The following is a 14,814-nucleotide window of genomic DNA, read 5'->3' as shown; positions in this document are numbered from 1 at the left end:
CACCAAAACTAAAGTAAATGTGGGAAGTATCTCAAATGATTCTAAATAATTTCTAATGGAGCTATGTGCCAGAAAGAGATATCAGCATAGGTGAAAGTCTAATGACCTACAAGGGAAGGCTCGGCTGGGTACAATGCATCAAAGAGAGCACGATTTGGCGTAAAATCCTACATGATATGCAAATCGTCACATGGCTACATTAATGCCCCGTACACACGGTCGGACTTTGTTCGGACATTCCGACAACAAAATCCTAGGATTTTTTCCGACGGATGTTGGCTCAAACTTGTCTTGCATACACACGGTCACACAAAGTTGTCGGAAAATCCGATCGTTCTGAACGCGGTGACGTAAAACACGTACGTCGGGACTATAAACGGGGCAGTAGCCAATAGCTTTCATCTCTTTATTTATTCTGAGCATGCGTGGCACTTTGTCCGTCGGATTTGTGTACACACGATCAGAATTTCCGACAACGGATTTTGTTGTCGGAAAATTTTATATCCTGCTCTCAAACTTTGTGTGTCGGAAAATCCGATGGAAAATGTGTGATAGAGCACACACACGGTCGGAATTTCCGACAACAAGGTCCTATCACACATTTTCCGTCGGAAAATCCGACCGTGTGTACAGGGCATTAGAGTTTAGTCCTTTACACTGGAAAAGGAACAATATTCAATCCAAAATACAGCAACTAAATGGAATGGCAACATCTTTTCCGTTCTTTCACTCATTGAGCCATTGCTAAATCAGGGTCATTGCGTAACAACCAACAACCTTTATACATCTCCTGAAGTTCACGAGTTTCTTCTGCAAAACAAAAACAGATGCCTATGGAACTGTTAGGGCTAACCTGTGCGACATGCAGCCAATGTTTGGCAATAAGAAGCTGAAGACTGGAGAAATACTTTCCTGGCAGAAAGGCAAAATTATGGCACTGTGATGGCGTGACAAGAAAGATGTGTGCCTAATGAGTACAGGTCATAATACCTCCACTGTTATGGTACGCACGAAAGGTGGGAAAGAAATCATGAAGCCACAAGTAGTGATAGACTACAATAACACCATGGGAGGTGTTGACAGAGCCAACCAAACAATGACATTCTACCCAGCAATGAGGAAACGGCAAAAGAAGTACTACAAGAAGATCTTCAGGCGTTTTTGATTTGATTATATTATTGAATAAAATGTATTATTATTATTATTATTTTATATAATTATTTATAAGTATTTATTATATTATAATTTTTGATTTCATGTTTCAAACTTTATCATACCCGGGATGTCTACTAGACTTGTTTGGACAGATTTAAGTGAGTTATTCCTAAGAATTACAGGCCTACAATATAAAACAACAACTTTCCATGGAAAACAATGTACCGCTTTGACATTCAAAAATCAGACCGCCAGGGAGGTTAATACAAGAAAGTATTATCACCTCATTGCCTGCTTTAGAAAATGCAGCTTGGCACTGCATGCTATTTATTAAGTCTATGATCTACTAGTGAATGATCTGGATGTGAAAAGAACACCCATATCCTTCTCTCAACCATTGACTCCCCCGGCTGTACTGCTGTTAGAATGTATGATGCATGCATGTTTGTAGCCCTCATTGCAAAACTTTACATTTATCAATATTAAACCTCATTTGCCACGTAATTGCCTAATCAAAAGTACATTAGTGTAGCTTGGTATCATCTGCAGACACATGCCAGATGCATTTTATTTTTAAATAGGTTAAAAAGTAAGGGTTCCAATACTGAAACTTGGGGTACACTACCAATAACATTAGACTACTCCATAATTCAGATGATAATTGCTGCTTTATCAAGTGCCAGTTGGGGTAATTTTGCATTTTTTTCTGGGATCCCCCCTTGGAAAACAGATTAATAGTAATTTTATATTAATGAAATGTTTTTTTTTTTCTAGGTCTTCCAAAAGCTGCCACCATATCTCAGAAACGTGTTTTGACTAGTTGTACCGTTGGTATGTTAACTGGTCTCACAAGTAAAGATGTCTTGTACATCCCATTGCCTCTTTATCATAGTTCAGGATTACTTCTTGGACTACGAGGATGCATTCAAGTTGGTAGGTGGTAAAACTGCATTCTTTACTTAAAGCAGAACTCCAGTTTTTTTCAAATATAGGGCTCATCCTTTCCTGTTAAATAAAAGAATGGCCAATCACTACTATCTTGGAAAATGTGTAGATGGGCAACTCCTATCCTAATTTTCTTATACAGGATTTATATAGCGCCAACAGTTTGAGCTTATAATCTTAAAGGGAGGGTCAAGTGATGCAAAAGGTAATAACTGTAGTTTGTTCATGCAGGGTGATCCAATGGAGAAAATAAACATACAGTTGGTGGGTGGAAGCAGAATAGGCTTCTCTAAAGAGAAGAGTTTTCAGGGATAACCTAAAAGTGGACAGAGTAAGAGATAGTTGTACAGATTGGGCTAGGGAGTTCCAGAGGATGGCAGAGGCTCAGGAGAAGTCCTGGAGTCAAGCAAGGGAGGAGGTGACAAGGGAGCTAAAAGGATGTTTTGGGAGGAACAAAGGGATTGATTTGGTTGGTATTTTGAGACTAGGTTAGTTTTATAGCTGGGGCAGAGTTGTGGATGGCTTTGTAAGTTGTTAGCAGTTTGAACTTAAGTCGTTGAGTGAGCATAAACCAGTGAAGGGACTGGAAGAAAGGGGTAGCAGACACTGAACGGTTGGTAAGTTGGAGGAGTCTGGCAGCATTCATGATAAACTGAAGGGGGATAGCCTATGTAAAGGTAATCCACTGAGGAGGAAGTTGCAGTAATCGAGGTGAAAGATAACCAGGGAGTGAATTAGAAGCCTTGTGGTGTCGTTGGTTAAGAAGGGGCGTATTTTGGAGATGTTGAGGAGATTGAGGTGGCAAGATTTGGACAGTGATTGGATGTGGGGCCGAAAGGAGAGTTCGGGGTCTAGGATTACACCTAGCACCCTGGCATGCAGGGACAGGTTGATCGTTGTGCCATTGATCTTGACAGGGAAATTTGGTAGAAAATATTTTGAGCCCGGTTTTGGATAGATTGAGTTTGAGAAAGTGGTGTGACATGCAGACTGATATGTCTGTTAGTAAATTAGTAATGAGTGAGGAAACTGATGGAGTGAGCTGAGGGGTAGAGAGATAGTGTCATCAGTGCAGAAATGGTATTGAATGTCAAGGGAGGCTATCAGCTGACCCATGGAGGAGGTATAGATCAAGAATAGGAGGGACCCAAAAACACAACCTTGGGGGGGACCCCGACAGAAAAAGTAAGTGGAGAGGGGGGAGGAAGAATTGTAATCAATACTGAAGGTGTGGTGGCATAAGTAGTTTGAGAACCAAAGAAGATTACAATCACCAAAGGAGTGGAGATTTTTTTTTTAAGGGGAAGGGGTAGTAAACCGTATCAAAGGCAGCAGAGAGGTCCTGGAGTATGTGTAAAGAATATTGAGCATTAGTAAATCATTTGTGAGTTTTAGGAGAGCAATTTCTGTGCAGTGTTGAGGGCAAAATCCATATTGAAGGGGATTAAGAAGGTTCAAAGAGCTTTGAAGGTAAAGGGGTTGGACATAGGTGATTAAGACTGGTAGAATCCAACAAGGGCTTTTTAAGTATGGGAGTGACTAGTGCATGTTTTAGAGAGTTGGGGAAGATGCCAGAAGAGAGAAAAATATTAAAGATGTGAGTTAGTATAGGATTCCCTGCATCCAATTCACAATAGCAGGAGATTTTGACCGGCTCTCTATGGAACCGGTTCACATATCTTCGCAGCAGGTCCAGTGCGTTTTGCACAAAAACACTGTGCATCTTTTGGTCCGTTTCATGTCCAAATTCAGCCCAAAATTCGGGCTGAAATCGGACCTGAAACAATGTACCAGGATGCACCGGACCCCTGCTGTGAGCCGGAAGCGGCAATGGTGTGAACCCAGCCTTAGACTTATGCCACAGACATTCTAGAACACGTCTACTTTTTTTGAGACTTCTGGTGTCGTCTGCCAAGGTTGTAGGTGTCTGTGCCTGATTCTGTGTGTAGCGAGGGGGCAAGCGTGTCCAGGAAGAATGACAGTTAATTGTTGTAGACAGAAGTGGCTAGGTTGGGCACATATATAGCAACACAACATGTATGTATGTAATAAATAACAGTGTAATGGCTTAATAGTCTTCTACACAAATATTATACAAAATATACAAAATAAATAACTTGTTCTCAATATCCTAAGGAGAGTTGGTATCATAACCAATACCAATGGAGAATCGATTTAATGCATTTCCAATTGTAACAATAATTTGTTACAAATTCCCCCCACTTCGGGATTTATATAGACCCTATCATGTGCTTTTACTTCCCCAATGATTATCAGTGGGACATCTCTTAGTGACACTTTCTTTTGTGTAATACCGTTCACCATTGTGCATTTTCTGCCCTTTTCAATTCCTCCCCTGGTGACAACTGCCACTCCCCTGGTGACAACTGCCAGCAACTGAGGAAGTCCACTTGCCAGTTTTTACACTCCTGGAATGTAAACTGTGGACAGAGCGAGAACATGAGAAGATATGTGAAGTTCTATCCAAGACAAAATGAGATCCACTTTTTCCTGTGCTTCTCAGTTCCTGGTACCTCCCTGATGATTAATGTATGCCACAGCCATGGCGTTGTCTGATTGAATCCTCACTGGGAGGCCCTGCAACCAAATCGAACAATGCAAGAGAACTAGGTGATTTGCCCGTAGTTCCAGAATTTTGATAAGAAGTAACTTCTCGTTCAGGGACCACGTTTCCTGCACTGAAAAGTGCCCCATTACTCCCCCTACCACCCAATATGTTAGACTGGTCTCTATTATCAGCACTTTTCAAGACAGGGGAATAAAAGACTTTCCTATCTTCAATTGCAATCCCTTGTCCAGAGACTGTCGAGTGCTGGGAAGTAAAGACATTAGAGAGAGTGTCCTCCTGTCCCATCCCCACAGAATATTTTGCCTTAGAGGTATGGAATGAAACTGAACAAAGGTAACTGCCTTGAATGAAGCCATCATCTTTCCCAAAACCTTCAGACACTGGCAAAAAAAACCTGAGAACCTTGTGGTATGGCTTATATTGGGGAGGAATTCCTGTCTTTTGCCAGTGTCCAATCCCTATGAGAAGGTACTAACAAGGCTGATCTGTGTCTCCTGATGTACGATAAATAAAACATTTTGGCATGTCATACACTTTAAGAATACAAAACAACAAGTCACCGACAAATAATGCTTTTATTCTTTATTTAGGAGCCACCTGCCTATTAAGAAATAAATTCTCAGTTACTGAGTTTTGGAATGACTGCAGAAAATACAATGTAACTGCATTTATGTACATTGGGGAAATTGTTCGATATCTGTGTAATACGCCGAAGGTATGGTATGCATTTGCTTTAATGACAATATTAGCATAGCATTATTTTAATATCTATTAACTAGATGTGATCTTATGAGGAAAAACTGATGCAGTAGTCTTTAAAGCTGAACTCCAGGAAGGAGTTTCCTTGCAGTGGGGTTAATTTAGGTCTAGGAGGCATGGAAAAGAAAATGTACTTAACCAATTCTTCACTCCTCAATGCTGCTAAGACAGTCCCCGTGGTGTCTTCTCCCCTATGCTTCACCATTCTAAGGTCCTGACACCATCAAAACCAATGAAGAGTTCATTGCCCAGGTCTATGAGAACGCCCAAGGACAGTCTATTGCTGTAGCATAGGGAGCTGAAGATCAGGTGAGTAAAAGTGCTTTCTGCAGCCCGTAGACTAAGCAAACAGTTAACCCTTGCAATGTGGGTGCACTCCCACTACAAGGGAGATTTTTCAGTTTTTCTGGAGTTGGGCTTTAAAGCTGATGTGCACACTGATATATAACATGCTATTTTCATATGTAGGTGCCCCAATGCATGCATTCTTTGTAGGTGTGTGTGGGAGGGCTCTAATAAAAATTTCATATGTCTTCTTATATGCTTTGAAACATTTTTGGTTTCATTTTTATTTATTTATTTATACATACATTTTATTGTTATGGCATAGGGGACCAATCTCTTATAATCTCTGAATGGAGGAGATGCAGATGAATCATATAATCCTCTCCCATATTCAGAGATCATGTTACATGCGGTGTAAACAATGAAAGAAATTTTCTAGGTAAAGGAGGAGGGAGGAAGAGGTGGGCCTCACATTAGGAGCTTCTTCACTGTAGTTCTACTTAAATACCTGAAGATATTAAATACTGTAGCTTCAGACCTTCAGTGCCAGGAGGGGGGCCAGCATTCTGTACAGAAGTCAAGATCCAGAAGCCTGAATGACATGGGACTTACTTTGTGACAGGTATGTTAGGTCATTAAAGATGTAGAGAATTCTTCAGCTCCAAATTAATATAGATAAATACTAAAGTTTCAATATATACCTTTCTATAAACTGTAGAAAAAATTGCAAAAGAGGGTGCCCTGGGGGATTTTATGGGCAAAGGATGTTAACCAGAAAAGGGAGTAACAAGCGTATAAAAATATACAAAATGTATTAAATACAAAACAGTAGTAAAGTTGGTACATAGGGTATGTAAACCTAAACACAAATTAGTCAGACTGGATAGTTACAACAGCTATATGCCAAAACACACAGTTGATCTCAAGGTAGGAGATCAAATGGCGTGCATGTGCATAGAAGTCCCAACATGTTTCCGAATACAGGTATGAGTAATAAATTCCTTCTTCAGGGGGGCTGAGTATGCGTTCCCACAGCACAGAGGATGTACGGTTGCTGGTACCAAAACGACTGAGTTGTATGGTGTGAGTGAGATAACAAGCATCCTTGCCAGCATAGAAAACACCAGGGCCCCCCAGGATTGACTACAGATGGGACGAGTAATGGCCGTTTGGTATAGGTATCTCAAGCGTGGAGTGCCGTGCGGTCATGGCTGTGTTCTCTGCCCATACACCAACTGAAACAGGGGAAACCCGGTGGATGCTTGAGGTACCTCTCTGATGGCAAACAGGAGTGCTGGGAGTAAGCAGTCCCAATCTTTTCCATCTTTATGCACCACTCCTTGAGTATAGATATTAGAGTCCAAGTTCTTTTGGTCCAATTATTTTAATTGGACCAAAAGAAGTCATGCTGCAAGAAAGTGTCAAGTGATGTGATCTGTATAAAACAAGCAAAAATAATTTTCAGTGATAAAATACAAAAAAAGAGAGAAAAAAGACCACGTGCAAAAGAAAAAGTCCTCCTTTCATGTGTGCATATATTCTTATACATGTGATAAACATCCGTCATCCATAGAGCGAATTTTCAATTGTGAAGTCACCCCCCCTTATGGGAAGCGTACACGCTTGCCAACTAAATATGACCGCCTAATTAAAGAGAAGTCCATAGAACTAGCAATCGAGCACCCAGCCTTAGATCACACTGGGGCAACTCTTCAGGCTCTCCCCACTGGCAGATGATTATGAGTTGATTCTCAGTCAGGCATCACCTCATAAAGTTTATCTTGCGAGAATATAAAAAAAAAACAAAAAAAAAACTCTGGTGTAAAACCATACGGGGTACTTTTATTAAAAGTTAAAAACACACTTACATTAAAAATGAGATCATAGCGCTTTATACAAATCTTCGCTGGCCAGATACAAACAGCGCCCACACTTCTGGGAACTAACAATGACGTCAGCACATCGCTCCACCCAAGAGTCTTATTAAACGAGCCAATGTGTCTGCGGGTGATAGACTGAGGTATGCAATTATTGATTCTGGATCAACTTGCATAGGTCTGCCATCACCTTTTGACATGGATGTGCCTTGATCTGTCCAGATCTGTTTAGTGAACTCAGTCCTTAAGAACATGTTAAACAGCTCCTGAGCAGTCACTTTGGAGGAGGTTTTCCTCTGAGGAACTGCATCTGGATACCTTGATGCATAATCAAGTACCATTAGGATGTATTGGTTTTCCCAAGGTGATTTCATCAAAGGGTTCACCAGATCCATTGCAGTAATCTTAAATGGTCCTTTGATAACAGGCAGAGACACCAAAGGGTTCCTAAAATGTGACCCTGGAGCAGTTAGTTGACAAGTGGGACATAAACTACAATAGCTTTACAACTCAGCAGTAACTCCTGGCCCAGTCTGTTATCCATGCCTCTGTTTTCTCAGCCACCAGATGACCAATAATATGTAATTTTGAGCCATCAAGTACCATGCGTCTAAAAGGCAGGGGGACCAATAACTGGTCGTCTACCTCATCCCAGATTTCAGTTACTTGATATAGCAAATCACTATTGACTGCAAAGTGTGGAAACCTTTTTTTCAGCCTTTGCCACTTTTGACACCCAATTAACCACTGTAACCTATTCTCCGGCATTTTTTAATGTGGGGTCCCTCCTTTGGGCGTCAGCAAATGCACTCCATGACACTTCCAGGTCAGGATGTGTGAGATTATTGCAATGCTAACTCTTGTCCTCTTCAGCCATAACTTGTAGGGGGTGAAGCTTCCACTACATCCACCCTCCCAACCATGACCTGCATAAAACCCCCCCCACCCACCTTAGGGGGTCTCCTTTGTTTGTAGTCAGTCTACCAAAGTTGCAACATTATCAGCATTTTCCGGGGTAACAGTGTCCAGACCTTCAAAGGAAACAGAATGGTCCCACAATACAGGCAGTCCTCCTTTCACATAATCCCAAAGTATCACAAACAGAGAACATTCTTGCCTCGCTATCATGTATCAAGTGAAGTACCACCCCAACCTCCTGAGTAAGCAGACCACACAGTGGTTATTGTCACTGGAACCAGCAGGTACTCTCTGCTGTCCCCATGTATACACACTACCTACAGGATCTTAGTTACAGTGCCCCAGTATGGAGAAGGGTTACAATACTACCTGAGGCCAGAAGAGACCAGGCGTGAAGTTGGTTCACCCGGATTTTCCATTTAAACTGCCCCTCAATCAGATCCAGGTGGGCAGCACAGACCCTCTGGGCTTAAGACATCCTGTGTAACATTTCATCGGTTCCTCCTGCTGGGGACACTGAGCCTGGGCATGGCCCCTGGAGTGATACTGTCAACACACCACATTTTCATTCTACCATGCAAGAGCAGACTTCAGGGACATTGGGCTGGACACTTCCTGGCTCTCCTGAATGCTGGTGACCAGGTTTGGTGATAGATTCACTTTCTGCACTGGTAGGGTTCCTTGGGATTTGGCGGGTCCTAGCAGGTCCTCCACCACAGTGTATCTCTTGGCCGATCTGCTGCCTTGGAGTCTCCATGGCTCACCAGCACTGTAGGTCGTTTGACAGGGACCTCAGGTACTGGTCCAACACGACTCACTCCGCCATCTGAAAACCTAACCATGCCTGCGGCTGTAAACATTTCTTAAACCAGGTCATGCATCTGGAACATGGGCAGCCGCTCTGGGCGGTACCTCCAGTGGTTTACCTTTTTGGCCCATATAGAAGTAAGGATCTCTGCATTCAGTCATTCATTATTCACGATGTCACCAGATGGTAGGTCAAATTGGCCTTTTGTGAATCCTAAGTGAGAAAAGGGACAATAGAGCCAGCCCTCTTTCTTCACTATTTTCACTATTTTGCTTCCACATCATCCTGATCGGGAGTCAGTTTCTTCAGGAAGTGACTTGTACGCATGACTACCTGGTTGCTAGAGGCAACAGACATTTGCTCCTGTCCCTAAGAGAGACGCTGCACTGCTTCCCCCAAGGTGGCCACTTGTGCTTGAATGGTTTGGGGTACAAGGAAAACTGCAGAATCTCAGATTCCAGCAGTGAAGGCTGCACCATTAGGGGTGCAGGGGCGCCACCCCCCTAATCCATGCGTCTGGCACCTAATCTATATGCAGGGCACCGGATGCATGGATTCCAATGGGGTTCTTTTTTTTTTCTTAGAAGCACATGATTAGAGCCTGAGGCTCTGATTGACTTTAAAAAAGGGTGGGCTCGGGGAGCAGACCACTGCACCCTGAGCCCACCCAGTTGTGTGACTGAAGCAAATTATTATTCGCTATTTGTCCTCCTTATTCTCCTTCCAACCAATCGGGAAGTGGGTCCTGAGACCTGATTGGCCAAGAGGAGAAGCAACAATTGTCAGGGCTGGGCTCAGCCCTTCCTTCTCTGAGCTGGCCGCTCAGCTGTTGGCTAATTGCCAGCTCCCATCTCTCTCCACAGTTACTCAGCTGTTGTTCAGTCCTGCCTACTTAAGCCGTCCAGTCCAGAGGGTCTCTGCCTTCGCCTTGGTCAATATGACAAGAAACATCTCCTGCATTCCTGTTTCTAGACTGGCTTTGCTGACATCCCTTCTGGCTCCAGATCCTGCTTGCTATTCCACTACTTTGATCCCTGACTTCTGGCTTGGCTGACTATCCGGTTAATGAACTCTGGCAATGTTTTGACTATGTTTGTTCTTTTTACTTTTATTATTAAACAAGTGTGATTTAACTGTACTTCTGTCTCGGTCTGATTTCGTGGTTCCTGACAACCATATTGGCCATGAGGAGGAGATGCAGGGGGAAGCTGCCGAAGCTGCCCACGACCTAGATAGGGTAAGTATGGGGCTGGTGGGTGGACGGGTGAGTGACGGGGGGGTTTGTGTGTTGTATTGCCGAGCGATGGGGGGAATTTGACCGACCGAAGAGGGGTGGGATTGGGGGGGTATGACTGACGGACCGACCGAAGGTGGTTGGTGGGTGGTTTGTCTGCTGCCCCCCCCCCAACAAAAAATGGAGCACCAGCCGCCACTGGATGCCAGACAGTCTACACTTTCCAACAGCAGTGAACTGCCTCACACTCCATTTCACACATACCTGTTGACTGTTTCTTCTTAGTTTTTAAACCTCCCTTGCAGGTGAGTTTACCCTTTCAGGAACAAAGTCCCTGTAATCAGAGCCGAAGGCTCTTTCCCACCCATAGTCTCTCTGAGCTTCCGAATTCGGGATCCCATATAAGGACTTACCAATCTTGGGCAAGCTGTAAGTCAGTTTACCCTTTCCATAGGTGAGAACTGCATTCAAATCACTCCCCTTAAAGGGACCACAACCCAAATAACAAGGAAACATACCTGCTTTCCAGGCATACTTTATATATCTGAGTATATGTATCTGTATGTGCTTGGGGCAATCCAGTACCTTATAACAAAAGCAAGAGAGGATGCACTAGCCTAGTGCGTTATCCAAAGCACCATTTATTTACAGAATAAATGCAAGCAATTTTACTCACAAAAGCCAAAGTATAAAAATTACATCTTCCACGAGAGATTCCAAAGCCGTTTGCTAAATGTACGCCTCAACTTTGAGGTAGAGGGATCACCCTTAAAATGTGTTAGCATCTACAATATGTCTTTTTGATGACATCTGAGCCAAACTAGGGTACAGTGTGTGCTTGGAAATCTCTCTTGGTAGATGTGATGTCATTTTTACGCTTTGGTGTTTGGATGCATAATTGCTTTCTTTTATTCTATATGAAAAAGGTGCTTTGGAAAACGCACTAGGCTGGTGCACCCTCTATTGCGTTTTTTATACAGCACTTTGGATTACCCTAATCTGAAGAGGGCTTCAAGGCATAGCGGACTTTTGAGGACTGGCGAATCTCCAGAGTCTTGCAATATCAGAAGTAAAAATATAAAAATATAATCATAAGTTATGCCATGCTCTTATGTGAACCAATAATAATATCCTTTTAAATCTGCATAAAAACACTTTTCATAAAAACAACAAAATTAAAATATAATGTGACAGTAGTAGCACAATAATGAATCCGTCCATAAAATGTCCTTTAGTTGTATTTGTTTGCATGCACTTGACCTTTCATCAAGAAATAAACTGTCTTCACATATCCAAACATATGTTTCCTTAATTAGGGTTTACCACTTATGTGCTCCAATCATCTGCATGAGTTGGTGATTAGCCCCTCACCCGATGTGCCTTCACCTGGGGGATGAAACCAACCAATAGTCTATATGTGCTTTTGTCCCTCACTTGGGATCTAATGTGAAGTTTCCCTCCTTTGCTGGCAACCTTGGTATTAAAATCCTCCTTCCCTTTTGTTTATCTCCATTCACTCAGATCATAAAAAGAAAGCTGAACATAGTGCCTATCCTTTTAAAACAACATTATTATTCAATGCTATGATATAAAACACTCACATTTTATAGGTGTTGTGAGTGCACCAAACTGTACAAAACCTGTAATCCTTGCAGTACGGGTATAAACGATCAGAGAAAGCCACGTGTCCCTGTGACGTAACACGCAGGGGAGGGGCCAGTTGATGTCAGGCTAAGGTGTGCACCAAGAGAACATTGCCATTGATTCACGTAGGAGCACGACACCATTTGTGATTATATGTTTGCAAACTGGTACACTTTTGGAGAGTGTGTATAGGTGTGAGCGATCCTTATATGAGCTCATTGATATTAGATTGTTGATATAAAGCAATAATTAGCACATCATAGCAGCGCGCAAGTACACATATATTGTTTGTCGAATATCATAAGGAAAACACTGTCTACATCCTTTAAATGTCTCACACCTGAGCACAGAATATGTTTTGCTTTTTTCAATCCAGTACCTTCTTTTTAATGTGTTATGGAATTATTTCTGATTGGGACTCTAAAGACAGAAGGAACAGATTCACAGGACGCAATCACTGTGTTTAAAATGTCAGTTCAGTGCCAAAATGTATTATTACATGTTATTTTATACATAGATAAGAAAGGGGTGGTGTGAGATGTTATTAAAAACTAACAAATAGAAATATGTTGTTAAAAGCTAACAAATAGAAATATATTATTAAAAGCTAGCGAATAGAACAATTGCAAAAGTAAAACCTTGAGAGGGGAAGGGGGAGTAGAGAAAGAGAGAGCTTCTAGCAGAAGTTGTGTCTGTGTGTTAGGTGAGGGTTACAGAACACATTTCAACAGTGCGAACAAAATGGAGTCTCTTGTGCTTAAATGAACAATACAGTGAATGTCCATGTCATTTCCCTCATTTTGTTTAATTGACCCCATTCTTCTCGTGTTACATTCAGCCGATTGCTGGTAACTCCTGTTACATTCAGCGCTCTCCTAGTTTTCTCACAATTAATGGGTTCATCAGGGCTGGTGGACCATTTGTTGGTACAGTGGGTAGTCACACAGAGGCATAGCCTGATGAGGAAGTAAATAACAAATATGAGAAATAGGAACATCACAATGTAAGCGCCTAGTTTCTGTAACCATGTTGATATGCCATATAAAACGTCACCAAAACCTCCTAAACCCTTAAAGGGGTTCCATCCATATTTAGCAATATCTCTGGCTTTATTCTGTAGTTCTCTTATCTTAGCAAGATGCCCTTTAATATGTCCTCATTTGTAGAAATGTACATACAACAGTCAGTGTGAAATACCTTACACATCCCACCTTGAGCTGCAGTGAGAGAATTTAGCATTAATCTGTGCTCTAATACTACTTTTTTAACCTGAGCCTTTTCTTCACTTAATAAACCTATATCAGTGGTAATAAGGTTATTAATCTCATCTACAATTCTAGTGTAATTATTTATTCTTTTAATTGCTTCAATTCCCCATCCTGTCCAGGAAGGGAACCATGACCATGCCATGTTACCTTCAGTGAACAGCTCTCTTTTAAACAAGGTATTCTGGACTTTGATCTGGTCGCACTGTATCTTTGTGAACAGCCAAAGCAAGTGCTAACTTCCCAATATAACATGTATCTGTAACATCAGTAGGAAGCCAGGCGTAAGCTTTATTTCCACATATATAATATAACCCTCTACGTATGGATGGTATACCTATTCCTAAAAAACTGGAAACAATAACATGGAATCTCAGGTAACCGATATTTTCACATATTGGGAACTGTGAGCAATTTGTACTATAAAGGGTTCTATTTAGTTCTGAATCTGGGATATAATAATATTGACTATAGTTTCCTCCATAAACTGTAATCTGAATTGCCCAACCATGTACATTTAGTGTTAAAGGGGCATGTAATGTTTAAACAAATCTGTGGAGTGTTTATCTGTTTTGAAACCATCAAAGTTACTGATCTGTGCTCATTAGCTGTGGAGACTAGGCATGAGCTATTTATTCTGGTCCTGTTTAGATCAGTGAAGTTGAGAGGCATTGCTATCATGGGTATTGTTCCTGTTTGGGGATGTAAGTGAGAACACACCCAGCAGTTACTAGCGTTGCTATGGGTTGCATACAATTTTAACATTTGGATGAAAGGGTTATTTTTCTATGTCTCAGTTCTCACAAACAACAAAAAGAAAAGAAACCTCATCATCATTTTTTCAAAGGATATCATCACTTCAGGATTTTCTTGCAGTGACTAGCATGAATAGAGGTGGGCTTTCCTTCCAACTTGACAGCGGAACCGGTTGTCAAAATGTGGTCCATCAAATTTTGGTTCTAGTGGCTTTCTGACATGTCGCTTGACCACTACCCAGTCACCTGGTTGGATTCTGTGAATACCCGAAACAGAATCTGGGTCGAGGATAGATTTATAAACACCTTCATGTATTTTATTCAATGTTCTTTGCAAAATCTGAACATATTCTAGCAGACTAGAGTGAGAAGCCTGCACCTGTTGGGGAAAATATACCCCTGCTTTGGGTGGCCCTCCAAATAAAATCTCATAGGGGGACAGCCCATGTGGTTGTTTAGGGGTAATTCGTACAGAATATAGAGCTAATGGCAAAGCTTCCACCCATCCTTTTGCTGTATCGGCTTTAATTTTTGCACTTCTGTTTTTCAAAATTCCATTAAGTCTCTCAACTTTACCAC

At 41.8% G+C, this 14,814-nt stretch overlaps 1 protein-coding gene across 2 annotated transcripts in view; it reads left to right on the top strand.

Moving 5' to 3' along the window:
* The window catches only part of LOC141131547 (long-chain fatty acid transport protein 2-like), a 352,210-nt gene that overhangs the window by 287,802 nt on the left and 49,594 nt on the right, over nucleotides 1-14,814 (top strand). For both annotated transcript variants that reach the window (XM_073618930.1, XM_073618931.1), the window contains 2 exons: nucleotides 1,930-2,088; nucleotides 5,281-5,405. In XM_073618930.1, coding sequence (XP_073475031.1) covers nucleotides 1,930-2,088; nucleotides 5,281-5,405 — 284 coding nt within the window. The remainder of the gene's footprint in view (nucleotides 1-1,929; nucleotides 2,089-5,280; nucleotides 5,406-14,814) is intronic.

This window comes from Aquarana catesbeiana, linkage group LG03, assembly GCF_042186555.1.
Source record: "Aquarana catesbeiana isolate 2022-GZ linkage group LG03, ASM4218655v1, whole genome shotgun sequence".
Taxonomy (NCBI): Eukaryota; Metazoa; Chordata; class Amphibia; order Anura; family Ranidae; genus Aquarana; species Aquarana catesbeiana.
Note: the sequence above shows the minus strand (reverse complement) of the source record. Positions and strands in the feature narration are given on the sequence as shown.